The following is a 27048-nucleotide window of genomic DNA, read 5'->3' as shown; positions in this document are numbered from 1 at the left end:
TTTTAGTCTCATATACTAATACTAAGATCTTAACTTCTGTAGCTTATGATATTATAGAGGCTTAATATTGTAAAATGTTATTTAATTTATAATCTTTATTTCTAAGAATCTAAATCTCAATAAGAACCAAGTTATAACTTCCTCAGTTTTTAAGAGGTGTCGTGTTCGAGTCTCATTTCCCGTCTTTAATTATATAAAAAAAGTTATTGATTTAAAGAAATTTATTTGTTTATAATTAGATAATATTCTTATATTTTCAAATGACTTTTATAATTATAATTTTTATTACTCTTTCTTATATAATTATTGCATTAAATATATAATTCAATTTACAAAATTAAACTCATTACTAGTAAATTTAATTAATATTAGTTGTATTAAATTCAATATTTTTTTTTAAATTAAAAAAGAAACACTTTCTGTTACTTTAGTGCGACAACCAACAAAGCATTATTTTTAGTTTTTATAATTATCATTCTAAAATAAAATAGTATATGTGTGTGCACGCGTGTGTGTGAGCGAAACTAGAGGAGCGGACTATCGGCTATCCCTTACCTCCTCTTGTATTTATTCTACCATTTGATGTTTGGATGTTTTTATTTAGTTCTCAAATAGTCACACCTTTTCCTTTTATATTTTATGTTAAAGTAATTGCAATAATTGTTATCGATAAATTATAATTGAAATATTATAAACGCTAAACAATAAATTATTAGGTTGTGGATTCAAATTTTTCCACCAACATTTCCCTCTTTTTAATTATATAAAAAAATATTGCAATAATTGTTAAGTATGACCATGCAAAGCAATGATAAATCTGGCCAGAAAATTTTCCGTTTATATGAAGCACACCTACCATTCTCATGGTGAGTGTCTGCAATTATTACTCCATCTAATTACATATGCCACTATCATGCCTAAATTTTGAGCTAAACCAATCACATATCCCATCAATTATATGATTAATAACACCTTCTTTTATGACATTCTTTTTAACTATTCCCAACTCTCATTCTTCCATTGTGCAGTTTCAGAACAATCTCCTAATCGATTTTTACGGAATAAATTAGGGGCTTTTACAATTAATTTAGGCTTATTTTCTTAAAAAAAAACCCATCTTTCATTTTTTCTTCGTTTATACTCTAACTTTATAAAAATACCATTTGTACCCAATTTTGGATTTTATATCTCATTACTACCCAAAAGCATTAAATTGTACTCTTTTCATTTGGAAAAGAATTTAAAACATACTTTTTCTATTTTAAAAAACACAAACAAATCCTTAAACTTAAAAAATAATCAAATATATCTAAATAATTAATTAATTTTTTTAATTTTATAAATAATTAAATAAATTAAAAAAATCCGGAACCAACGAGGAGCCGCGGCTGCTCCTTTTCCAATTTGGAGAAGGAGCGGCTGCTCCTTTTTCAAATTGGAGAAGGAGCGAGCTGCTCCTTAAAAAATTTTAAAAAATTATTATTATTTTTAATTTTTTTAAACAAGATGACATTTTTATACTATTAATAACATTAATATCTAATTAGTATATATGTTAAAAATGAAAGATTGTTTTAAACTCTTTTTTAAATGAAAAGAGTACAATTTAATACTTTTGGGTAGAGATGAAACATAAAAACTCAAAATTGGGTTCAAATGGTGTTTTTACAAGATTAGGATATAAACGGAAAAAAATGCAAGGTGAGGGTTTTTTAAGGAATTAAACTATTAATTTACTGTTTGTAAAATTCATATTACTTTATCCACTTATCACAAATAAATGAATTATTATCACCCTTATTCAATTATGAATTAAATTGATAATATAGACTAAAAATAAAATTATTGTAGAAAAAACTTCAGATAATATATTCCTATCATTAAATTAAATTGATGAATATGAAATTTAATATTCACCCAATAGAACTAGGTTACTGAATAATTTCCCATTTGAATATTTTATAAAATGAACAAAAATACAAGATAATATTTATCATTCTTTTATAAAAATAAATAAATTGAAATTTAATGTAGATAAAATTATGTTATCAATTTTAAATTAATGATTTTATTTAAAAATTGATATTCACAATGTAAAAAGTTGTTTATCGTATTTTTATGTAGGTCTGTCAAATATGTTTAAAGAACTTTTTACATACACTTTATTTATAATGAATCACTTCTATACAAGTGATCTTCACAATTTTTATGAAATTGCTTTTTATAAAGACTCGACTCGGATTAAAAAAAATTAGGATCAGATCCTTAAACTATACATGTTTCGTTTATCTGATCTTTAAACTATTTTTTGTCCTTATCTGGTACTTCAACTTAGAAAAAAATTATTTTTCAGTTTTTAATTGACAAAAACTACGCCGTTTAGAGTATCAATTTGCATTTTTACAAATAACGAAATAATGTCGCTTTTATTATTTAGGGACTTGAAAATGCGTTTTCACTAATTTTAAGGATCAAATAAGAATAAAAGATAGTTTAAGGATCAGACAAACAACACAGATATAGTTTAGGAATCTAAAAATGAATTATTCCAAAAAAATTATTATGTCACAAAGTATGACATGAGATCAAAAATAAATGCCACAAAACTACAGTTTGTTCACATGGAAATAGAGAGGAGGTCAAGGTCATTGGTTTTGCATGAGACCAAAAATTGTACAAGTCAATGAAAATCTATGAGCTAATTAACAAAAAGCATAATGGTTTGTTTATTTTCTCAATGACTAGTCCATTGCACATGCTTGTGTAGTTGTGTGTGTCAAATTCACCAATATTTGGACCCACACGCTATGCAATTAACAAAAAGATTAGCAAATAATTATCCTTTTCTCTCGCAAATTAAAGCTAAGATTGTATTATTTAACATTTGGGGTGTGTACGTACAGTAAGACAAATTATACCCACTTGATTTGATGTAAGAAGTATCCATTATGTCTCATAATAGGCAGACCAACTTAATCTTTCATCAAGATTTTGGATTATGACATTTGCTTAATTAGGATGACAAATAAGATTGGGGCTGGGCAAAAAGCGAATCAGACCAAAAAAATCGAATCAATCTGAACCGATGTTCATCGTTTGCAGTTATTCGCTCAAAATGATTTGATTCGATGTTAAATAGGTAAAAATTCAGAGATTGGTGTTTGGTTCGATTTGGTTTGAAGCTGCTATAAATTGAATTCTAACCAAAGAATTGACAACACTGAACCTTGCGAAACAACGTCGTTTTGACGTACACGTGCCATATGAAAGTCAAAATTCTAAGTGATCCAGTGCCATCTGGTTTTGATATATAAACCATTTTATATACTCTTTAACCCTAAACCTAATTTATTTGGCTCTCTTTCTCTCTCTTTTTCATATGCGCGCACACTCTTTTTCTCCAAAAAATTTCGTTTCTCTTCATTACAAATTATAAATTTCTTACTTTGTTGAAAAATTTGCTAACTCAAAAAAAATTATATTAATTTTGTGCTAAGATGATTTTGTATTATTTCCGTAACTTTCATTGATAGTTGTTTCCTTTATTTGAAATATATTCATTCAAGAAACAAGTTCTTGAAATTTCAAGTTACATTAAGATCTTAGATAAAATTTTAGTTTTATTGCGATTATATATGAGATTTTTAAGTTATATTGAAATTACTGTAGACACCACTTTTTCGGACATCGAAAAAATATAAGAAACTGAAGCTTTCAATGATATTTTCTAGAGAAATACGTCCGGGTGACAAGTTATTGATCTGTTTGAAGAAATTTAAAGGACTATATCGACGTATAACGACATATTTAAGGGATTGAAGTGTAATTGTCATAAATAATCCATAAAGGTTCAGAAACATTGCGGATATAAGATTTAAAAATCAAAATAATCCCGAACTTTTAAAAGTTTATGGGTCAATTTGATGAATTGCATGGTTTGCAGAATATTATGCATGAAAATTACAATTTTATAGTCATAAAAGTCTTTTCTGACATTTTCAAGGACTAAATTGATACTTTTACCGCTATTTCATTATCACATATAGATAATCTCAAAATGTATTGAGATTGTTTGAGAGACATGGTCGAAGCCCTTAATTTATAAAAACTTAAAATTATCTATTTGAACTCCTAAAACAAACCTTAAACACACCTTGTACAAACCATATTAACCCATAATTAAAATGAGGAGGAAATTAAATAATAAAAACATTAATTATTGATATCAAATCCTAAAATATCAACCACTAAATCAGCTTAAAATTAGCCCCCAAATTATTGAATTCAATCAAGAACAATCAAATCAATCAATTATCTACAAGTTACACGAAGATCATAACTGAATTCTTTGATAAAAAAAACATGAAAAGAGCCAAAGAATTAGAATGAAATTTCTGAGGATCCAATTACTTTTGAATACGTTTAAGTGATCTTTTTTTCATTATTTGTTGTGTTTTAGTAGTTATGCTTGTATTGCCTTTTTTGAGTTATTTCATATTTTTTATTCATAAATGATAGGATTACACTTTTGCATTAGATTCTTCTCAGTCAGAAAATTATGTTTTATGTTGTTTATATAGCTTAATAAATGTTCAAATTTTTGACTAATAATCACCCACCTCCTCCACCTTTACCCTAAACTTTCTAAACCCTCTATACTTTTAAAAATTTCCCTAAACCCCCTAGATTTTATGACGGCGCTCATTCACAGCCCTTATGGACGAAAATACCCCTTAGCACCATCTTTTTTTGGCGGCTGCAGTTCTTCAAAAAAAAATGGCACCATGTGTCATCTGACACGTGGAAAAATATCTAAAAAGAATTTGAAACACCCAAAACACCCCTACAACCATTAAAATTTAATTAAAAATAAAAATAAAAAACCAAACTAAATCAACCCATTCAAACCACCAAATTATCCAAACCAAACCGCCGCCTCCGGTCATCTTCTCAAGTGAAAAAACGACCAAGCTCGTCGTCTTTTCACCTGAGAAGACGACCGTCTTCTCATATCTGAAAAGACAGGAACAACTCGTCTTCTCACCTGAGAAGACGAGCTGATGCTCGTCTTCTCTATTTCTGAGAAGACGAGCTGCTTCTCGTCTTCTCTATTTCTGAAAAGACGAGCTGCTGCTTGTTTTCTCCACATCTGTTCTTGGAGAACAGATTTCAGATATGTTCTCCAAGAACAGATCGGTTTGGTCGGTGGCGGGTGGCGGTGAGCGGTTCGGGGTTGGCGGGCGGTGGTAAATAGGTTGAACGGTGGGTTGGGTTTGATTAAGTGTGGTTGAATTTGATTTGGTTTAATCTTTTAGGGGGTATTTTAGGTGTTTCAATTTTTTTGACATTAAATGACGTGTCAATTGACATGTAATGCCAACATTTATTTTTTCAAAAAAAAGACAGCCACCAAAAACGAAAGGGTAGTTTTGTCTATAAGGGTCGTGGGTGGCGCCGCCATAAAATCTTGGGGGTTTAGGAAAACTTTTGAAAGTATAAGGAGTTTAGAGAAGTTTAGGGTAAAGATCGAGGGGGGTGGGTGATTATTAGCCTAATTTTTTTTTTATATTGTTTTCCTCCGAGGGCGTTTCTCGGCGGCTGAGATTTAAAAAAAATTAATAATATTTGAAAATGTAAAGAAAAGTAAAATTGAACGTTTACCTTAGGTTTCTATCAAATATCTCGATCCCTTTCTGACATTTTCACTGAATAATCACAATTCTCTTTCGTTGGAGTTTGAATTGGTTGATAGTAATTGTTTTTTGTTTTTGAAATAAAAATAGAGTAAAGGGTGTTTAAGTAATAATAGGGACAATATTTTGTAATCCACTTAATATTTGATTTTATTCTATTTACTATTACCAGTTTTTATATTTTGTTGAGCTGACTCATTTCTATCTAACGTGGTGAAACGCGTGTATTCAAATATTTTGAAGCGTGTGAATGATATCTAAAAATACATAATCTAACCTCCAAAATATAGTAGTTTGACCTATAACACCTAGAACTATTGTTTTTCATATTATACAATCTAAACTTTTAATTTTTTTTCCATTTTTTCTCTCATAAATGCAAGTATTTAATTTTTGTCTAACGTGACTGTTTAGAAGCATGTAAAATGAATTTATACATGCTAACATGGAATATTTAAAAAAATATTAAATTGGAACTTTGATAATATTTTTATTATTTATTGGAGACGGTAAAAATTAGAAATAAATAGTAGAAATAAATGAAAAATATTTAAATTAATCAAGTAATTACATGATATTACTTTTATTTTTTACATTTCAATAATAATAAAAGAGTTTATCTACTTTTTCTAACGATGTTTATGAATTTTCAAGTCAAATAATACATAAAAGACATTACTCTTTACTTTAAACACGAGGAGTATATTAATACCTTTTCTAACATTAATACATTGTGTGAGAAATTAAATGGGAGAAAAATAGAAGTTTAAATGTGAAATAGAAAAAAGATAGTTAAAAGTTAAATAAAATAAAATGGGATAGTCTAACGGTCAAATTTTGACATATATTTCAACGCTAGCGCATATGTTATTCACGAACGATTTGATAGAATAAAGTGGTATAGATTTGGGGCTAAACGATTGAAATTCACAAGCCCTTTTTTAGTTAATAAGACAATGGCTCTATGCATGTCCGCACCTCCATCTGATTGTGCTCTCTCTTCCCTTTTAAATTTGCTAATCTTTAGTCCTCCTCCAATGCAGAGACCAGAAACTCCTTCCCCCATCCTCAACTTCTCCACCACTCCTCCTGTCGCGGAATCAAGATTGGTACAAGATGTAGAGCTGCGAGCATCGCTTTCTACCGCCTCGGACTTACCGACATCATTCGAATGACATTGCTTCAGTAATGAAAGTTTTTTCAAGAGGTTATAGCCTCTTCTAGTCTTGGCGTAGATTCGCCATCGCAACCATAAATGAGTGACATCAACTCGTCGGTATAAAAAGTGTTTACAATACAACTAGATAGCGACTCCATTTCAATTCAAATGGCCAAACAACCATACGTCTAAGCAAAATTGAGCATATCAGATTCACATAAAATCACTACTCTTTCGACCGAATATGATGAAGCCTAAACAATAGAATAGTTGTTTTTAAAATCAATAAAGAAAATATTATTTTAAAAAACAATTCACATTGTATATGATAATCGAATTTGCTATTTATAAATATTATCAATTTACTAGTTATACACACATAATTGAATTATATTTCTAATTCTATAGGGTTAAATAAAATAAAAAAATTGATTTATAATTTAATATAACTGCTATGCTTAGTGTGTGACTCGTTGGTTTTTTAGGGTCAGAATTAAAACAAAGAACTGACTTATATTATGAACGATTAAGTATAAATATATAACTAATAACCAACTCATCCCTTTGCATTATATGTATCCAAATAAACATTTAAGATATAGGCTTAATGGCGTAAAAAATCACAAATTTTAGCGTGTTTTGCAAATTTAACATAAATTTTTAATTTTGACAAATTAATACACAAACTTTTGAATTTTTGCAATTTTAGCACCGAACAATTTCCTTCAAAAAAATAGAGAAAAATGCTGATGTGTACACCGGAATAACCACTATTCCGGTGTCCACATCAGCATTTTTTTTACGGAAAATTGATCGGTGTTGAAATTGAAAAAAATTAAAACTTTGTGTATTAATTTGCCAAAATTGAAAGTTTATGTTAAATTTGCAAAACACGTTAAAATTTGTGATTTTTTACGCAATTAAGACTAAGATATATTGTTCATACAATTTTTTTTGTTTTAAATCAATTTTATTTTGACAGATTACAAACTCTAAACTATATACACAAATAGACTAACAGATTTGCTATTTGTGTTTGTTGTAAAAGCAAGAAACAAAATCATCAATGGCTATGATTCTCTCTTTACACTCTCTTCCACTTCTCTCATCACAATCTCTCATTACTCCATATTCTTCTTCTTCCTCACTATCACCACTACGGCACCGTTTCAATCCAAAGAAAATCAAGAATCAGCCACTCCTCAATTTTCCCTCCAATTCTTTCAAATACTCAATCCGCTGCTGTTCCTCTTCAATGCCTTTGCAACACTCCTCCACTTCTATTTCTCAGGTCAATAATCACTTCAATTGGGTATCTTTAGCTTTACATCATGTATATTAATTATGTCTTATTAAGCGTTATTTGCATATTAAATCCTAATGTTTTATTGTTTTAGCGATTTAATTCCATTCTTTAATGTTTGCAGTGCACATTCTAACTTTTTAATTTTTTTTTTGGCATTCTATAGTCTGTAGTCGTTTTCGCCAAATATAAATGCATAAAATGTATACAAAATGGTTGGGTTTTGTATAAAACGATCATTAAAAACGGCTACGGACTACAGAATGCCAAAATATTGAAAGATTTGAATGTGCAATAAATTTTTAAAAAAATGGGATTAAATTTTCTAAAATAGTGAAATAGTGAAATTTAATACAAAAAACTCTTTTTATTAGACATCTTTGAAGAGATTAATAAACTTTTGGTATCTGAACTTTTATAAAAATGACAATATAGTGTTTAACAAAAATTTATGTCAAACCGCTAAGTGAATTTATTGAATAATTACAAGTTAGTTGTTCCAGACAATTTATGTCCGAAAAAGATTACATGGCGTATGACGTGGCTGAAAAATACAAGTGACTAACGGGGTGTTTTACCTAATACCGAAACGAAACCGGCTAGAACAGCTAATTTGTAATTATTTAACAAGTTCACACACCATATTGATATAAATTTTTGTTGAGAATCATATTGGTATTTTTTAAAAATTCAGACACCAAAAGTTTATAATCCCTTTGAAATATTAATCATTTCTTATTTCTATGGTTATTTCAAGTTTTTTCACATTTGCATTGTATTGAAAGTAATGTACTTTTTAATTTCAGGATAGCTTGTTGTACTCAAGAGCTTTCTGGGTATCAAAATCTATGATTGCTTGGAGTGTTGATAGTTGTTCTTGCTTTCTATATGCAAGTCATGCTGCTTCTCTATCTGTTTCTAGTGCTGGTGTTCAAGGTTTGAATTTCGCTCTCTATGTAACTAATACAACCTAAGTAGCACGGACACGGACATCGCGAAACGGGACACTTGGACATGGGCTCGGAAAAATGGTGACATTTTAAGGTTTACTACATAAAATTGAAGTTTCGTGTCCGAAACGTCAAGCGCCCAAAACGGGACACCTAGACTGAATGAAGTGTTCGTGCTACCTAGGATACAACTATGATTTCTGAGATTTGTCTTGTTTAGTATTCTAAAGGGTAGTTTGGAAATTAATATTTTTGTTTTGCTAATTATGTTTTTCTTTGAGGCCAGTATATTCTCGTTTCAGAATGTAGTATAGTTTTAGGGAGCTAAGTTTGGGATTTATTAAAGTGATTGTTATTGGTAGGTTGATGAGAATCTAATGCTTGCAGGCCATGATGTGGAGATTAAGCTTGAGAAAGATGATGGTGGGCTACCAGAGGATGTAAGATAACTAATCCTGTTCAAAACTAATGATAAATTTTAGATGCAAGTTCACGACTGTTCTTGGGGTCAATTTGGTTCACGAATTTGAATGTTTTATCTTTAATTGATTTAACATGTTATGGCTTAACAATGAGTTTGGAGGGATAGCTTATAATTGGTCAATTTAATATTTCTAGGTAGTTGCAAAATTTCCACATATTCGGGATTACACAGCTTTTAAATTGCCATCTACTCTTGATGCGGAATCTCTTCTCAAATGCCAATTAGCAGTTGCGTCATATGAGGGTAAGTTCTTTGTGGAACTCACTTAATTATACCAAGTTGTGTGAATTCATCTTATCTGGAGTTATATAGTCATGGTCCATTGATTTATTTGATGGGAGAAGCCTTGGACCTGCAACCACGAAGGTACAAGTTTGATTGTCAAGAGCTCTCATTTGAGTAGGAAAATTTCTGAAATTTCTTCCTAAGATCACTTTTTTGTAGGTCCAAAGTCATGCTAACCTACAAATAGGATCTATTACTTTAGTATCTCATTAGTGCATAAGCAAATGAAATTGATATTACAATTTTAGACTTTTTCTTCTATGTCAAGTTCCTTAAATTATATCATTAATAGCTCATTATGTGGTATTGCACTTTGTTTGTTGCTCTTAGCTTTGCTGATTATCATGCCAGTCATTTATAAGCTATCAGTACATGAGAATAATAAGTTGTGCTATATTTAGATATTCTTTCTGGTTAGGTGTATTTTCTGGATATATATGTACACTTCAATGGTTTGTTACTCTATGTTTTTCATTCAGTCACTTAGGCTAACTATTCATGTTCTTCCTCTTTTAAACAGCTGATGGAAAATGTAGCAGTGCTACTGGTCTGCAGCTACCTGGTATTTTGGATGAATTATTCTCATATGATGGTCCCCTTGGTGCACATTATCTGAAAGATGCTGTATCACTATATCTTTGGGCTCCCACTGCTCAAGTATGTTAAGGTCTACGACTCATAGTAACCTGTTCTGTTTTTGTGCTTCTGTTGTCCTGTAAATAAGTAAGTATGATCTTTGTCGTCATAATAGGCAGTTCGGGTTTGCATTTATAGGGATTCGTTCAGCAAGGATCCCCTTCAAATCAGTCAGCTTGAGGAGATTAATGGTGTTTGGAGCATTCAAGGACCAAAAGACTGGGAGGGTTGTTATTATGTATATGAAGTATCTGTCTACCATCCTAGCACATTACAAGTGGAAAATTGCTATGCAAATGATCCATATGCTAGAGGGTACACTGGCTTTCTCAGTTTGCCAATGATTTTGTGACAATAGTTTAGCTGTTACATACTCAGAATTTGTCAGCATTACAAATCAATAGAACATGTGTACATTTGTGTCTGATAAATCTATTAGTATTCGTTCAAGCAACCAGCTTGTCATGCTAACGTAAACAATTTGTTATCAGGCTCTCATCAGATGGGAAAAGGACATTATTGGTGAATCTATCTTCTGATACTTCGAAACCTGAAGGATGGGATAACTTAGCGAAGGAAAAACCCAGTTTACTTTCTTTCTGTGACATTAGTCTCTATGAGCTGCATGTAAGGGATTTTAGGTAAGTACTGGGTTGTTTTATATTCATCTTTTCATTGACATATCTTCATATTACATCAAAGAAAGAGGGATTTTTAAGCGTCTCTTCTCGGTTAGAGAAAAATACTTGGATGCTTGTATTATATCCTGTTTACTGTACATTACATTGGATAACTCTTGAATTCTGAAATTATTTTTATCTTCTATTTAGTGCCAATGATCGAACTGTGCGTCCTGACTTTCGAGGTGGTTATATGGCTTTTACTCTTGAGGTACTTCTTCTCTTTTACTAGTAAATAGTTTTGGAATCTTTTTCCTTTGAAAGAACATCAAGGTTTTTATATTAGATAACTTCATTCAACAAACATCATTGAGATGATGCAATTGCTTTTACCTTTGTTATTATTTGCAGTTTAAAATGTTATGACTGGAAGGCGTTGTTTTATCACCATGAAATCTCAAAAATGGGTAGCATGGTACTAACAAACTTCACCAATTTCAAAGGGATGTTACATATTTCAAACGGGCTGTTATTGTAATTAGCTCCTGTCACTTTATTCATATACCATGAATTCTACTTGATTTTACTTCAAACGATAGAGCCTCAAACTCAATGGAAAAAGTCGGAATACCCTTTTAGGAACTCTTATTGGTGGTTGGGTTATCTCTGCGATCTTGTTTTAGTTTTGTGCTGTCTTTAAGTTGATTAATATATCAGGAATTAATTGTCTTTAATTTATGCATTTATGCTCATAAGTTTACTGCAGTTCATGACGTTTAGTTATAATTCAATGTGAATTCATTTCACATAGCTTGCAAGTTGTATATAGAAATGGTTCCATGATAAATGCCTGTAGCAGCAACCTTCTTATTTAATTGTGCAGTAGCAGATTTAATATAAAGTGCAATTTTACTCATGGTGGGGGGTTTGAAAGTCAAGTAGCTCTTATATTCTGAACAACAGAATACTTATAGCTGCTACCACACAGAATTTCTTCACGATGACTTCCTCTGATGTATGATTCAGTGACTAAGACATTCAACCACGGTAGAAATAAGAGAAAACGCAGTTTTAGTTATAATCATTTCCGAACAGGATTAATAAATTTCAAATAACGGATGTAAAATGTATTATTTAATTCTGGTAAATTTTGTTCTGCTTGAAGGATTCAGCAGGTGTACGTCATCTAAAGAAATTATCAAATGCTGGAATTACTCATGTTCATCTGCTGCCAACTTTTCAATTCGGTGGTGTTGATGATGTGAAGGAGAATTGGATGAATGTGGGTAAGCATATTGTGTTACGATAGCTAGCTGTTATAATATATTCCTATATCTTAGCTTAAATATTTAGTTAGTAGATAAATATAAGTCTCAGACTTATTTAGGAAGTAGTTTTATTTATTTCTTATTTAGTAATAGTATATGTTTTATTATTAGAATAGGATTCTTTTAGAACGTATTCTAATTAGGACTCTTTTAGATTACCTATTGTAATCAGGAAAGGATTCTTCTCTATTTAAAGAGAAGGAATTTGGAATAATAAACCAATCAATAAATTCAATTATAGTTTGAAAAGAGAAAGTCTCTTTTTCATTAGTAATAGGTCGCTCGAAGAAAGGAGGAAACAAAGGAAATCTAGCAGATTTCCCGGCGAACCGACCCGTGACGAGATCCTATTTGCGGGACCATAACAATTTGGTATCAGAGCCGGTCGTCATGGCTGATCAGAACCAATTAGCAAGCAAAGTCGAAGATTTAGAAAAGAGAGTCAGTCAAGAGATTGGCGAATTACGCGAGAGTGTCAAGGCAATAGAACGGATGTTGGAGCTGCAATTTTCAGGCAAAGAAAAGGTATGCGATAACAAAGTTGTGTCAGAAAGTGATAGCCAAAACTTAGTCAGGCAGCCAGTAAAAGATTTTGGAACATCAGTTGTGCCAAGATTTTCTAAACTGGAGTTTCCCTCTTACAATGGGAAAGAGGACCCTCTAGGATGGTTATATCGCTGTGAACAATTCTTCTCCAACCAAAAAACTGATGAGGGAGAGAGAGTTGGTTTGGCAGCCTTCCACATGACAGGTGAAGCTCAATTGTGGTTTTACAGACTTGAGCAAGAGGAGCCAAGGATTGCATGGGAACAATTTAAATCTTATTGTCTTTTGAGGTTTGTACCTCCATTAAGTAGCAACCCGCTAGGAGAGCTAATCAATCTCAAACAAGTAGGAACGGTGGAAGAATATCAAAGTCAATTTCAAACCCTACTTGCAAGAGCAACCTCAGTTCGTTCAGACCAACAGGTAGATATGTTTACTGCAGGTTTGACAGAGGCATTGCGAGTCGATGTGGAAATGCAAAATCCTCCAAACTTGGTGACGGCAATGAACTATGCACGAGCTTTTGAGAGAAAAATACAAATTTATCGTGGAATAGGAGAAAAGAATTTTCCTATCTCATTGGCAGCCCCAAATCCATTCGAAATTGCTACATCTTCAGCAATTAGCCAAGAGCAGAAAATCCAACGCCAAGGCAATAATGTTATATCATCACCTAATATGGAAATAGGAGTAGTTGCACCCTCAATTAAGCGTTTGACCAGAGCTGAAATGTCAGAACGAAGGGCGAAAGGGCAATGTTTCAATTGTGATGAACTTTACTCAAATGGGCATAAATGCAAAAGACTTTTTTGCCTCTTGCTATACGACCCGGAGGAAGAGGAAACCACCTGGATTGGTTAGAGCAGAGCTTGAGGACAAGCTCTTAGTCGAGAAAGGGAGTAATGTTACGATAGCTAGCTGTTATAATATATTCCTATATCTTAGCTTAAATATTTAGTTAGTAGATAAATATAAGTCTCAGACTTATTTAGGAAGTAGTTTTATTTATTTCTTATTTAGTAATAGTATATGTTTTATTATTAGAATAGGATTCTTTTAGAACGTATTCTAATTAGGACTCTTTTAGATTACCTATTGTAATCAGGAAAGGATTCTTCTCTATTTAAAGAGAAGGAATTTGGAATAATAAACCAATCAATAAATTCAATTATAGTTTGAAAAGAGAAAGTCTCTTTTTCATTAGTAATAGGTCGCTCGAAGAAAGGAGGAAACAAAGGAAATCTAGCAGATTTCCCGGCGAACCGACCCGTGACGAGATCCTATTTGCGGGACCATAACATATTGCTTGTGCCAAATAAATGTATCAGTGAATTATACTCTGCTTTACTTAAAAATATATTAATATGCTTTTCTAAACTATATTCCTTTCCAGTAAGATTATCCAAGAATTCCAAGGCCCTATTCTGCACATTTTTTCAAAGTAGATATTTTGTTTTTTTTTTCCTCTTTTTTTTTTTGAATTTTGTTAGATTTTCTGAAAATAATTTTTCTTAGACTTCTATGACCCAGAAGCTTGTCTTGAAAAAGCAGATTCTGAAATGTCAAAATAGATTAAAAGAAAACGAAAGCTGATTTGGAAAAGATGTGCCTAACTGTCCGTCAATCAATTTCTTGAAAAGAAAAAAAAAACAGGGTTTAAATCATTTTCTTTATATTCTACTTTGCCACTGGCATATACTTCATTGAATTAGTTTTTATTCCCTTCTATGTTTTGTATTTTTATCTTCAAAGTGTTTGTATGCACTTCTAATGTAGAATATACTATGGTATCAGAATTTGGTGTATTAACTTATGTATGGCATTGAGGCGTTTGCAGATGACAAGATACTAGAAAGTTTACCACCAGATTCAGTGGAACAACAAGCTCAGATCATGGCTGTCCAAGATAAGGATGGGTATAATTGGGGGTATGTTGCACGAACTAATGTTGTGAGGTTTATTGCAAGTTAATATCATTACAAATTTTACTGTGTACTCACTTTGCGAAGGTACAATCCTGTTCTCTGGGGAGTCCCTAAAGGAAGTTATGCTAGTAATTCAAATGGTCCTTCTCGTATAATTGAGTTCAGAAAAATGGTTCAGGTCTTGGACTTTTATTTTTTTTATACTAACTGCTTCCACAGTTTCACTTTCTATAGAAAGTCAACTTGGTTAGTTCTCGAGATTTTTCTCGTAATTATTCTTACTGATCGCAGGCACTTAACCGAATTGGCCTTCGGGTTGTGTTGGATGTTGTCTACAATCATTTGCATGGAAGTGGGCCTTTTGATGAGTACTCTGTTCTTGATAAGGTTGATCTGTTATTCACATGTCGAATAATGCTTTTTTAAATTCCGATGTTACTTTAGCTTGCAGTTTTTGATTTTGGCTACATGTAATTTTAATTTTGCCTAGTGATACATTTACTATGCTAAAGGTTTTATACCCAACTTGTATTATGACCTGATGTATTCTCTTCAGATTGTTCCAGGTTATTATCTGAGAAGGAACAATGACGGATGTATTGAAAATAGTACATGTGTGAACAATACTGCTAGCGAGCATTATATGGTTGATCGCTTGGTCATTGATGATCTTTTGAACTGGGTTGTTAACTATAAGGTACTAAATGACAATTTGTTATTTTCAAATATTATATTTTGAGAAAGCAACTTTTGTCCTGTTTGAATGCCACTTTACTTATTTATTACAATTTGTAACAATAACATTGTAACTTTAGATTGTGATATTATTAGTCTGAGGAGCTTATCAATGTTGCACTTTTGTGGCTTTTTAATCTTTTGGGGATTTTAACAAGTGCTATTGTAATATAATAATGGATGATTGTTTGTCTTTTTATTTCTTTGTCAGGTTGATGGATTCCGCTTTGACCTTATGGGTCATATAATGAAAAGTACAATGGTATTGACTTTCATTATCTCCTTTTCTTTTTCATTTTTAACTTCATACATAGTTTCTATTGGCATTTAAGTGTCTGGATATAGTTTATAAGTTCAGTTTAGTAATCATATGAAGTTGCTGTGATTTTTTTTTTCTAGTGCATCACAAATAAAATCAGTTGATCATGTAAGTAAACTTGCAGTAGAAATGAATAGGTAATCGTTGGATTTTGTTTCCATCCTGCTTGAATTATTTAAATGATGCCATAGGCCAAAATGTAATAACAAGTGTTTGAGTAGCCGATGCTCACAAGCATTTAGGTGTGGTGGTATCATAATAAATGCTCTGAAACTTGCAACTAAAAATTTATTGTGTGCATAGGTAAAAGCTAAACATGCACTCCATAGCCTAACACTGGAAAGTGAAGGAGTTGATGGTTCAAGCATCTACATGTAAGTCCAGAGTCATGAAATATTTTGGGTTTTATCATCACTTTTGCGTTGAAAAAAATCATTTACAGATAATATGGTTTTTAATTATATTAATATTAGTAATATTGTCACTATCTATGCTGCACGAAAATGAAAATAGAAATAAAAACGGTGAAATGGATTTTTTTTAAATATAAGAAACGGAAATGTGGAAAAACGCATAAATAATAACAATATAGGTATATTTAAAAATAGGTTTAATCATCAAAAAAACCCTCACCTTTTACCCCTTTTTCAGTCTCACCTGACGTTGCAATTTTGTCTGATTCACCCAAATTCGCACTTTTGGGTTTCAAATCCACCCTCAAGTACTGAATTGATCTCTTCTCCATTCGGAAAAAATTTAAATAAGTCATTCATTTTTAACTTTTTGTGTGGAAAAGAGTTCAAATTAGTATTTTATAAGGGTTTTTATGAATTTTTTCCGAGTGGAAAAGAGTCTAATTTGATTTTGAGGTGGAATTGGAAACCAAAGGTGCGAATTTGGGTGAATTTGACAAAATTACAACGTCGGGGTGCAATTGAAAAGGGGCTGAAAGGCGGAGGGTTTTTTGGTAATTAAGCCAAAAAATATTAGAAGTTGTAAAATTTTACAAATAAATTTTATGGTTTATTTATAAAAAATAAATTATCATGCAAATAAATTATTATACATTTACGATAATTAATTAAAATAATCATTTGAATATAATCAAAATTCAAGGTCATAATAAATGATAAGAGGGATTTTAAAGATTATATATTTAGAAAGAAAGAAGAGTTTTTGTTCATGGAGTGTAGGTAACGTGAATAACAAGGTTTGTGGTAACCAACTATTTTTTTTAATTTATAAGTAATTCTTTAGGTTGTACTTTCTAGGAAACGGGTATTTAATATTATTATTTACAGAAACGACAATGAAACAGTTCTGAAATGGTGAACCGTTGGTTCCTTAAGGTTTTTGTGCATCAAAGATCATTTAGTAGTTTGGGGACCATGCTTTGGGGAAGTGGATGTGGATTGTTTGTTATGCTTTTGATGCACATAAGTATGGCTCAGTTTTGCGACATTAACATTTTTCTTTGTAGATATGGTGAAGGTTGGGACTTTGGTGAAGTTGCTAAAAATGGTCGCGGAATTAATGCTTCACAGTTTAATCTCTTTGGCAGTGGAATTGGGAGGTACTGGTTTTATTAGATAAATTTCTAATTCTAATATGTTATCTTTTGCTTCCTGTATCAAGAACCAAGGTTCAGAATTTAAAAGTGAGCTACATAATATTGCATAATCAACATTTTGAGAGTTGAAGGGATTGTACATCATAATCTGCTTCACAAAAAGCTTGAGAATTTTGTGCTTGTCCGAAAAATGTTAAGATATCACATGGTTTCAAAGTTGGAACCTTTTTCTGGTACAACAACGAATCTCAGTTGCAGATGCCTAGTATCATAACTTGCTCTTCTATGAAAAAAATTGAAATTTGTGCTTGTTTCAAAAACTTGTAGATCGTCATGTTCTAAAGTTAAACCTTTTTCTGGTTTAAGAGCTAATCCAGTAAAGATGCCTAAAATCATTTCTTGCTTTTGCGTGAAAAAGACTCATCTCCTTGCTTGAGTTATTCATTTGCTTATTAGTTCTTTTTAAAGAACTTTGTTTTGTTCAAGAATTTGGAAATGTATTTTCAGTTTTAATGATCGAATTCGGGATGCAATGCTGGGTGGATCTCCATTTGGTCACCCTCTTCAGCAAGGATTTGTGACGGGTCTATTGTTACAGGTAATTAATTTTTCATTGCAAGACATATGTATCAGGGTTATGATCTTTTGCAAGAATTTCTTAAAGCTAGATATAGGCAACTGAAGAATATTTGGTCACTTTCCAGTTGCTTTCCTCATGCCCTTTGAAATTTGATCACTTTGTTTCTGGAAGATTTGTTGCTTGGCTCAAAGTCAATTCCTTGCATGCAGTAATGACCAATGATTGATGGCCTTGTTTGTGTTTAAATATTGAGACTGTAGAAATGACTGATATGGACTTTGAGTGCTCTGAAAAATTTATGTATTTCTTGACAAGTGAAGTATCCAGGGATTTCATTTGAGAAAGGAAACTTGTAATATGAGAGGATGGGAATATTTGTCCAGAGGTAAAAACATAAAGTTTCATTGAAGAGGCAAGCTAGAGGGGAACTAGGTAACGGTTAGGTGGGTGGGTCTGATTAGTGTGGGGCAGAAGACCCACCATCATCTGTATTAGAAGTTGGAACTTAAATTAAATTGAACAAATTCAACTAACACGTTTTGTGCCCCTTTTGTGGGCAAATGGGGAACGGAAATTTTTACTGATAAGCTTTAACTACTGAGATCTGCTTCGAGACGGCTGTTCTTATTCAACTCAACTGAGGTATAGGTTATGTATAAATGTTCTTAATGGATAATGAAGTTGTTTTCTTGCAATTTTGCTGAAGAAACCATTGGTTTTTTATTTTCATATCTGTTTGTTATGCATTTAAGGTTCTAAAAGTCAAATTCCTGATTTAGTTTTTTTATTATCATATTTTAGTTGATCAACTTATTCGTAATATACAATCTTAGTAACATATTCATCCTTATGTTTCATAGCACCAAAAGACAAGTAAAAGATTTCCAATGCTTAGTCTCTCTGCACTTCTTTTTTCCAGGGATTTAAATGGCAGCAATGATTTCCACTAAAAAGGTTTAATATTGAGTCTTGCCCATTTTTGTTATATTTGTATTGCAACATTTGTTAGTAAACAGCCATAAATTCATTATTTGAAATTTGTTACATCTTTCATACATCACATTGAGCATGAGATCTCCATATCCTTTCCAGAATGTTCCTGAGAATGTAATTTGACAGATTTGATTCTGGTTGTTGAGGTCATTAAAGTTAATTAATTTTCTTATGTAGCCTAATGGTCATGACCATGGAGGAAAAGACGCTGAAGAACTCATGCTTACCACAGCAAAAGATCACATCCAGGTTAATCATGTTAATTCTCTCTCATATTTGATAATGTTGAATGCTTGAATGAATGAATGAATGGCATTAGATTCAGATATTGGTCTGGCTGCCTCTCTCAGTCAATGTGTTTGGAACATGCCAGCATTGCGAAGAATTTGTTATTTAGATTAATGATGCTTTCCTTGGACAATAAATGATGTTGAATTGTCATTCTCTCTTTTGGGTAAAGGGTAAGGGTAATTAAAGAAACACATAAAGTCAAGATTCATCTATATTCCTGTCATCATGGTGTTAGTATTAGGTGATAGAATTTTAGTACAAACTGAAAAGAAAGTAAAGAACATTGTACTATCTTTTCATAATATTCACACCTGTTAGGTGACAACCGGGCAAAGATGACATTATTTTTAAATTCTGACAACTGAACCCACTGCATTCTTGCATCAAATTGCATGTGATAGAGAAACCCTGCATTAGTAATTGGATTTCCTTGAATGCTACTTTTAAAGGGCTGGTCAGCCGATAAGTTTGAGCGTGTAATGAATTGTTGGTCTTGTTTGATTTGAAACCCACACACTACCTTTCTGGTAGCCTGCCTAAAGAGGTACGCTGTGCCTGCACGCAGAGGTATTTGGTGCTGAACTACGCATTTGCACCTTGTGCAGGAACAAGTAGAAAAAGAAGAGCATGTTACCAAACTCGGTTCCTTTAGACTGATTCTCAGTTTGAATCTTTGGTTATTAAGTTTTTGATGCATTCTTTATTTAATGGTCGGGGAAGGGATGAACATTATTAAGATATTAATCTATTTCACTGTTGTTTGGTAGTCTAGCACCAACAAATGTGAAAACTGATGCTTTGTAACTCTTATTTCTTACATTCTTATGAGTTCTAGAACCATTTAATTTTAAAAAATTCAGCATAATTAATAGCAATGAGAAGAAAAAAATGCCACTTATTTTTCTGTGCCACAGAAGCATTTTTTGTCACTCGCATCTTAGATTTTATATTAAACTTATTCTATACTTTCTATGACTTTTATTCAAATTATCATAGATTATCATTTCTCTCGTAGCTTAGGGCTTCTCTTTTTCTCACATGGATCAGGTTGGGATTGCTGGAAATTTGAGAGATTTTGTACTAATTAACAGTGAAGGGAAAGAGGTACCTTTTCTCCTTCTGGATCTCGCACTATATTATGATGTCTAATTTTTGATATTGTCCTTTATATCGGCATGACAGGGCATACTTTATAAAATAACTGAACCTTATGCGTTGTTTGTTTCAACAAGTTTTCAAACTACATTAGTTTTCATGTCTTGCTGTGATGTGTTTACCATTGAATTTTTTTTCATTATTTTTGGTCTGATCGTGTATTATGCTCCTTATGTCAACTAAAGATCTTTTACTGAATCACCTGGGGTGGTTGAGGATCTGCTTGTGGCTTGTATCTAATGTCTCAGCTTTTGCTACTTGGTGAGGTTAACTTATGTCAAGAAGCTCTTGCTGTTTTTTCAACATGATAATTCAACAAGGACTAAAATGCATAGCACCTCTTATATTTTCAATTAAGGAACAAATTGAAGCCGGACCTTCTTTCTAGTAATGCTAAAAAGATAAATAACTACTGCTTAATCGTTTACTTAACTTTTTCTAGTCAATGTGTATGCAAATGCAGACATGTAGCTTTAATACTTGAACACATTCCAACCACTTTTGTCAGAATCAAATTTTCTGCATTTTCTACCTTAGAACCTTTTTTTCCTTTTGTTGCATTTCTTTCTTTTCTTTCTTGATTCAAATGTATCTTCTTATTCGGGTTGGTTAATTTTTGTCAGGTAAAAGGATCAGATATATCAACCTATGGTGGAGATCCTGTTGCATATGCTTCTTGCCCCACAGAAACAGTAAGTGTCCTAATTGGTACTGGTAAATTTATTTCTTATCAGTTTCAAGCATTTGTTATGTTTCCAGAGTTTGTTGCATTTTGCATGTAAATGTCAGTTTTATGATGTCCTAGCGGACATTGTGAATTTTCTGTTTCAAACTAAGCATTTGGCAGCCGATACTCTGCACAAGCAAGAATGTCACAAGAATATATTTTATATTTTGGAGAAAACAAAGGTATTCATATGATGATAAATGGTCCTTTAGTTTTGATTTGGTCTACGTTGTCAATAAGTCATTAAATCAGATCAGTGTTAGGCAAGTTGTGGGGCTCACCATACATCACCGTTGCTCAATATGATGAGTTATTATTAATTGTTAAATGCAGGTTCTATTTCAAATGCAAAGTATTTTTCTCTGTCATTTGTGATTTAATTAAATAAATGTAGACATGCAGTTATCATTTATGAACTTGTGTTGTATTTGATCATATAACATGTGGTCATCAACATATCGACAACACACATACTCTGACATATAAATAGAAAATAATGGAACTAGCAGGAACCAATTGGTTTTCAGCAAGACGAGTTTTCAACCCCACTTATATGGACACTGCTGTGAGTTTAGTGCAAAACACTCTGGCCATGGATTTCTTTTACAAAATTAATTCAAAAATAGAATTAACTAAGAACTATTAGGAGCATAAACGGATATTCAAATTAGTGCTTTGCTCTGGTATGCTGTCATCTAGAATTAGTTTGCTTTTCCAGAAGTACATGAAACAGCTATGCAATAATTTGAGTAGATCTCAACTTTTAATTGTTTCATATTTGATGCAAACTTCAAGAAAGAAAATCTTGACACTTGAAATTAATACACAATTTAGAATAACAGATCATCTTTTATTCATATTTTGTTTGAAAACTCAAATCCTAGTCAAGCTATGCTGGTTAAAATTCAACTTCTAAAGATTGAATGTCTCGAGCTACCTCGATAGTTCGGTTATGGAAAAAAATCGTCACGATGAAAAAAAACTCAACTTATTGATCTGAATTACAGTAATGTTTACATAAGTTAGTCCTTATATAGGCATCAAAGAAACCCTAATAACAAAATGATAAGGAAATTCCATTAATCCTTGTCTAATAAACTAGGAAACTAATCAAAATATCATTGTTGTAGCCATGGCCGTGGTCCAAGCCATGGAACCTTCTATTACATTGAGCTCTCATCACCTTCATACATGGTTTGCGTTGTGGGCACGGCATAGTGTGTGGCGCCACATGATGCAGGCACAGAACCTTTAAAACGCGCTATCTTGAGCTACAAATATCCATATGTTTTTTTTTCATAATTAGTTGGAAAGCTCAAGGTGTCCGATAAAATTTAGTAGTTTTAACCATCTTGAAATTCTTCCATCTTCATGGTCCTTTATGGTCAAACATTTTACTGCTCCTTCACTCGCTTTCTAAGTCCTCTCTCTCAAGCATAGACAATGTTGACAAGTTTAGGACATAAATAATTACTTCATTTGAAAGTTTCTGTCTTGATTCTCCATGACTAAGTTGAGAAATGCATCCTTCATTCTCGTAGTCTTTGATCTTGTCATAGGAGTTCCAATCTGAATCTTGATAATGGCTGAAAATTGATGAAGTTTCCAAGTTTCTAGACTGGTCTCTATCAAATCTAATTGTAAATAAGTGATTGATGTACTAAGCATAAGTCTTAAATATATATTTTGATAATTTTCCTGGTTAGGCATATTATCATACTTTTCTGTGCATGATGCAGGATATGAATTCTTTAAATGAATTGGCATCTAATGTTGTACCTGATTTGCTGGCATCTATCATGTTCACATTTTTTTTATTTGAGTCCGAACATGCTACAGCATCTCCTATCTGCACTGCCCCTATGCAGTATTTCTCTGTTTAATTGCTAATCCTTACCATTGCTTTAAATATCTAACAGTACTATTACAGATAAATGTTGATTAGTTACATGGCTTTTGCAGACAGATAAGAAAAGAGTTTATCTTTTATTGAGAATTAATTTAAATATGTTGATTTTCCAGATCAATTATGTTTCTGCTCATGACAATGAAACCCTCTTTGACATTGTGAGCATGAAGGTTTGCCCTCTATATCTTCTTACAACAATCTATTATCTCATTTTAGTAATACTCCATTTCCACGTCAAATTTCTTATGGGGACTGAGTATCTGAGCTCATTGATAATATGACAGAAAATTGTCTTTCTTCTAACTCAGCCCTTGCTTGTAGACTCCAATGGAGATTTCTGTAGATGAGAGGTGCAGATTGAATCATCTCGCAACAAGTATAATTGCACTATCACAGGTTAGTTTGCTTCTTCCATTTATTGATCATTTAAATCTAACTGTCTTCATTCGTCTTCTTCTATCTTTCATTATAATACACTTAGTCATGGAGAATCAAGACAGAAACTTAGTGGGCTTTTCCTCAACTTTTGTTCATCTCCTTTGAGATTTTAGAATGTCATAAATGCACCTTGTGTTTCTATTCTTCCCAATTTGTATGTGTCATGCATCCATTTATGAGGCTTTTAACTTGTTTAAGATATTTTTTATTTATGTGTCAATATAGAAATTTGTTCTTCGCTGGGGCAATTTCATGTTTAATGTGTTAGTTCTTGCATAGTTGGACGAGTTTGTGAATTCTTTTTCACAAACCATGTTAACGGTTGTAAATTATTTATTAGTATATATTGTTTTGTGGGCTTCACTTAACACTGGTACAAGGAAATATCATTCGAAAGGGTAGGAAGGTTTCCTCTTCTTTTCTCAACTTTTTTTCAATTAATTGTAATAATCTTATGATTTGTCTTCTTTACTTTGGGTGGAGGATTTTGGGGAATGAGTTGCAACATGATACTTGAGTTTTCATGTTTCTGTTGCTTATTATGAATGTGCTTATGAAGATTTGACATACTGACTTTATCTTTCTCATCGTGTAAGGGCATACCATTTTTCCATGCTGGTGATGAGATACTCCGTTCAAAATCTCTTGATCGTGATTCATACAACTCTGGTGATTGGTTCAATAGGTATCCCAATGTTGAATGATTGTTACTTGGACAAATCATAACAAGTATCCCATATTTACTATCATAAATTTACAGATTAAGAAGTCTAGAGTAATTTTGAATCTCCATGCTTGTTATGATGATGTGACAAAAACAAGTTTACAAAAATATTAAAGTTCGCTTGTAAATTCACAGGCTAGACTTCTCTTACAATTCTAACAATTGGGGCGTTGGCCTTCCTCCAAAGCAGAAAAATGAAAACCACTGGCCACTGTAAGTTTTTGTTCTCCTCGCTTTATGATTCTTTTTAATAACACATTGATATTTGTTTCTTTTTTTATCCTTTTCGTTTGCTTCTTTTCCCATTTTTGGACCTATGATCACCATTGTTCAGTATATAGACATTATTTATAGCATGTGCATGTTTTCGGTTGAACCTTTGTTGCTGGTTATACATCTTGATTGACAATGGAGTTGTCTTTCTGACGTTACTCTGATTAGGATAAAACCAAGATTAGCAGATCCATCATTCAAACCTCAGAAGCATCATATCCTTGCTGCTGTTGAGAACTTTGTAGATGTATTACAAATTCGATACTCTTCACCGCTTTTCCGTTTGAAAACAGCTAATGCTATCCAGGTAAGAACTAATCATTCAGGTACATGTTGAACTACTGTTAAGGAAAAACCCATTAATAGCCTTTGTTTTCTTTTGTTGTGATTAAGTCCTGCATGAAGATCATATCTTCTGTTAATCCTTAAATTTTAATTTTTCTTTTAGTAGGCCCTATGACAAAACAAACAATTGTTCTCTTGAGTCTCTGAACTTTCAAATGTATTTTATCAAAGCCTTATTCAAATTCCCGACATGCTAATTGATTATGAACTGTATTATATTTTAATTTAGGAAGTATCAAACATATAATTATGGCCTTAAAAAAATGTAAATTTATCTACAACACAAATGGAAGCAATTCTGCATCAATTCACCATGGCTGCATAAAAACTTTGTAAATGAGTATCCGCTTATTTTTTTTTTTCATTCCGTTTCTTGAATCTTGGTATCTCTGTATTTCTTCTGTTATGGCTGAGCGCTTTTTTCAAGAACTCTTGATTTACAGCCACTATTTTACCCTTTTTCTATTTCTTAACTATTACATTTTTATCGTTATAATATATCTTTATACACTATAGCTGTTGTTGTGCACTCTAGTTAATTTGAATATATGTTTTTTTATATTGTTTACTTGTAAAATTACATCTGAAAAAGTGACGAAATCTTTAACTTTCCTGCTTTCTAGTAACGTGGTTGTCCCTCTATTGATTTTTCTCTAGCTATGAATACAATGGAACATTCTTCTTCAACACTGTTACTTTTACCTTCATTTAAATAATTATATTGGTAATGACACAACATGACAATCAGGAACGGGTCCGATTCCATAACACGGGGCCTTCATGGGTACCTGGAGTCATAGTAATGAGCATTCAAGATGATCATGAAAGTTTCCCCGGCCTAACTCCACTGGATCCCATGTGAGTAAATGAATACCTGCACATTATTTGCTTAAACCGCCAATATTGTCCTAAAATGTGAAATCTGTTTCTTACTGTGACAGCTACTCATTCATCGTAGTTATTTTCAACACTCGTCCAATGGAGGTGTCATTTACCAGCCCTGCTCTGCAAGCAAGAACCCTCCAGCTCCATCCTATCCAGGTAATTATTCCTCAGTAAATGTCTCGTCCCCAGAATTTATTTAGAATGAACTATCCTTGTCCAGATTCAATAATATAACTAATCATCCAAAAATTTAAATCTTATCCATTTTCAACAATTCTTGCTCAACCTTTTGATTTAATCAATTTAATCTGATTCAGATAATTACATGTCAATTATAGTCAAATGTCCTATTTGAATGAATAGTACATGACTTTTGTCGATATGTGATCACAAACGGAAAATTTAGTTATGATTAAAATACAGCTATCCAGGGAAAATTTAGTGCAGGACTTTTTTTATTTTCATAACCAAAAGGCCAATTTTTTTCATAAATTTGAACTAAATCAATCAAACCAAAGAAATCAATTTGGTTTTTTTGTTTGATTTGGTTCGGTTTCATCATTCTGGAAATCTTGGTGCAGGTGAGATCTGGTGATGAAGTTGTGAAGAACTCAACATATGAAGCATCGTCAGGGACCTTCACTGTTCCTGCAACGACAACATCTGTCTTTGTCGAGCTTAGATAAATTCTATAAATTTTTGTTTGTAACGTTCACTACGGAAATAATCTGAGAATAATCTGCTGAATTGCTGAGTTGGTTCTCAGCTTGAGGTGACTTCTCATCGAGGAAGAGAAGGTTCAAAGTGACTGATCACGTAATCTTTTTATATGTTAGAAATAAATTAAACAAGTATGATTACTCTTTGTTGATATGTGAACGCAATGTCTAAAGAAAATATAGTGAAGATTGAGGATTTAATTGCTACGACGAATTAGTTATGGCATTTTGCTATAAAATTTTGGTCTTTAAAATGAGTTGGATAACCTGTTCTAAATCTCTGCAGTTTGCACCATTAAATAGAAAGGCAAAATAAATTTATCTACTCATAATTTTTACGTATTTGTATAATATATCACGATCTATAAATCTTGCTTGCTTAATCCATTTTAAATTTTTGCCAAATATACTTGCAACTTATTTTAAGCCGATAGATGCCGCATAGGATAATTTTTG

General features: G+C 32.1%; 1 protein-coding gene across 1 annotated transcript; it reads left to right on the top strand.

Moving 5' to 3' along the window:
- Positions 1 to 7856: 7856 nt before the first annotated feature.
- LOC126660417 (pullulanase 1, chloroplastic) lies at positions 7857 to 26799 on the top strand. Its single transcript, XM_050353911.2, has 28 exons — positions 7857 to 8143; positions 8962 to 9091; positions 9493 to 9545; positions 9724 to 9832; positions 10395 to 10531; positions 10626 to 10825; positions 11002 to 11151; positions 11341 to 11401; positions 12296 to 12416; positions 14842 to 14932; positions 15014 to 15107; positions 15221 to 15316; positions 15486 to 15626; positions 15876 to 15926; positions 16287 to 16357; positions 17464 to 17556; positions 18061 to 18151; positions 19304 to 19375; positions 20465 to 20521; positions 21196 to 21264; positions 23322 to 23378; positions 23530 to 23604; positions 24243 to 24331; positions 24506 to 24583; positions 24812 to 24950; positions 25737 to 25846; positions 25930 to 26029; positions 26455 to 26799. The coding sequence occupies exons 1-28, from the start codon at positions 7919 to 7921 to the stop codon at positions 26557 to 26559; spliced, it is 2865 nt and encodes a 954-aa protein (XP_050209868.1). The 5' UTR covers positions 7857 to 7918; the 3' UTR covers positions 26560 to 26799.
- The last annotated feature ends 249 nt before the right edge of the window (positions 26800 to 27048 follow it).

Source organism: Mercurialis annua, linkage group LG8, assembly GCF_937616625.2.
Source record: "Mercurialis annua linkage group LG8, ddMerAnnu1.2, whole genome shotgun sequence".
NCBI classification, from domain to species: domain Eukaryota; kingdom Viridiplantae; phylum Streptophyta; class Magnoliopsida; order Malpighiales; family Euphorbiaceae; genus Mercurialis; species Mercurialis annua.
Note: the sequence above shows the minus strand (reverse complement) of the source record. Positions and strands in the feature narration are given on the sequence as shown.

Bases quoted from the DNA above. Each gene is read 5' to 3' on its own strand.
- LOC126660417 (XM_050353911.2), top strand. From the start codon at position 7,919: ATGGCTATGATTCTCTCTTTACACTCTCTTCCACTTCTCTCATCACAA. The intron at 23,379-23,529 runs GTTTGCCCTCTA...CCTTGCTTGTAG, and splicing joins TTGACATTGTGAGCATGAAG to ACTCCAATGGAGATTTCTGT. The intron at 26,030-26,454 runs GTAATTATTCCT...ATCTTGGTGCAG, and splicing joins TCCAGCTCCATCCTATCCAG to GTGAGATCTGGTGATGAAGT.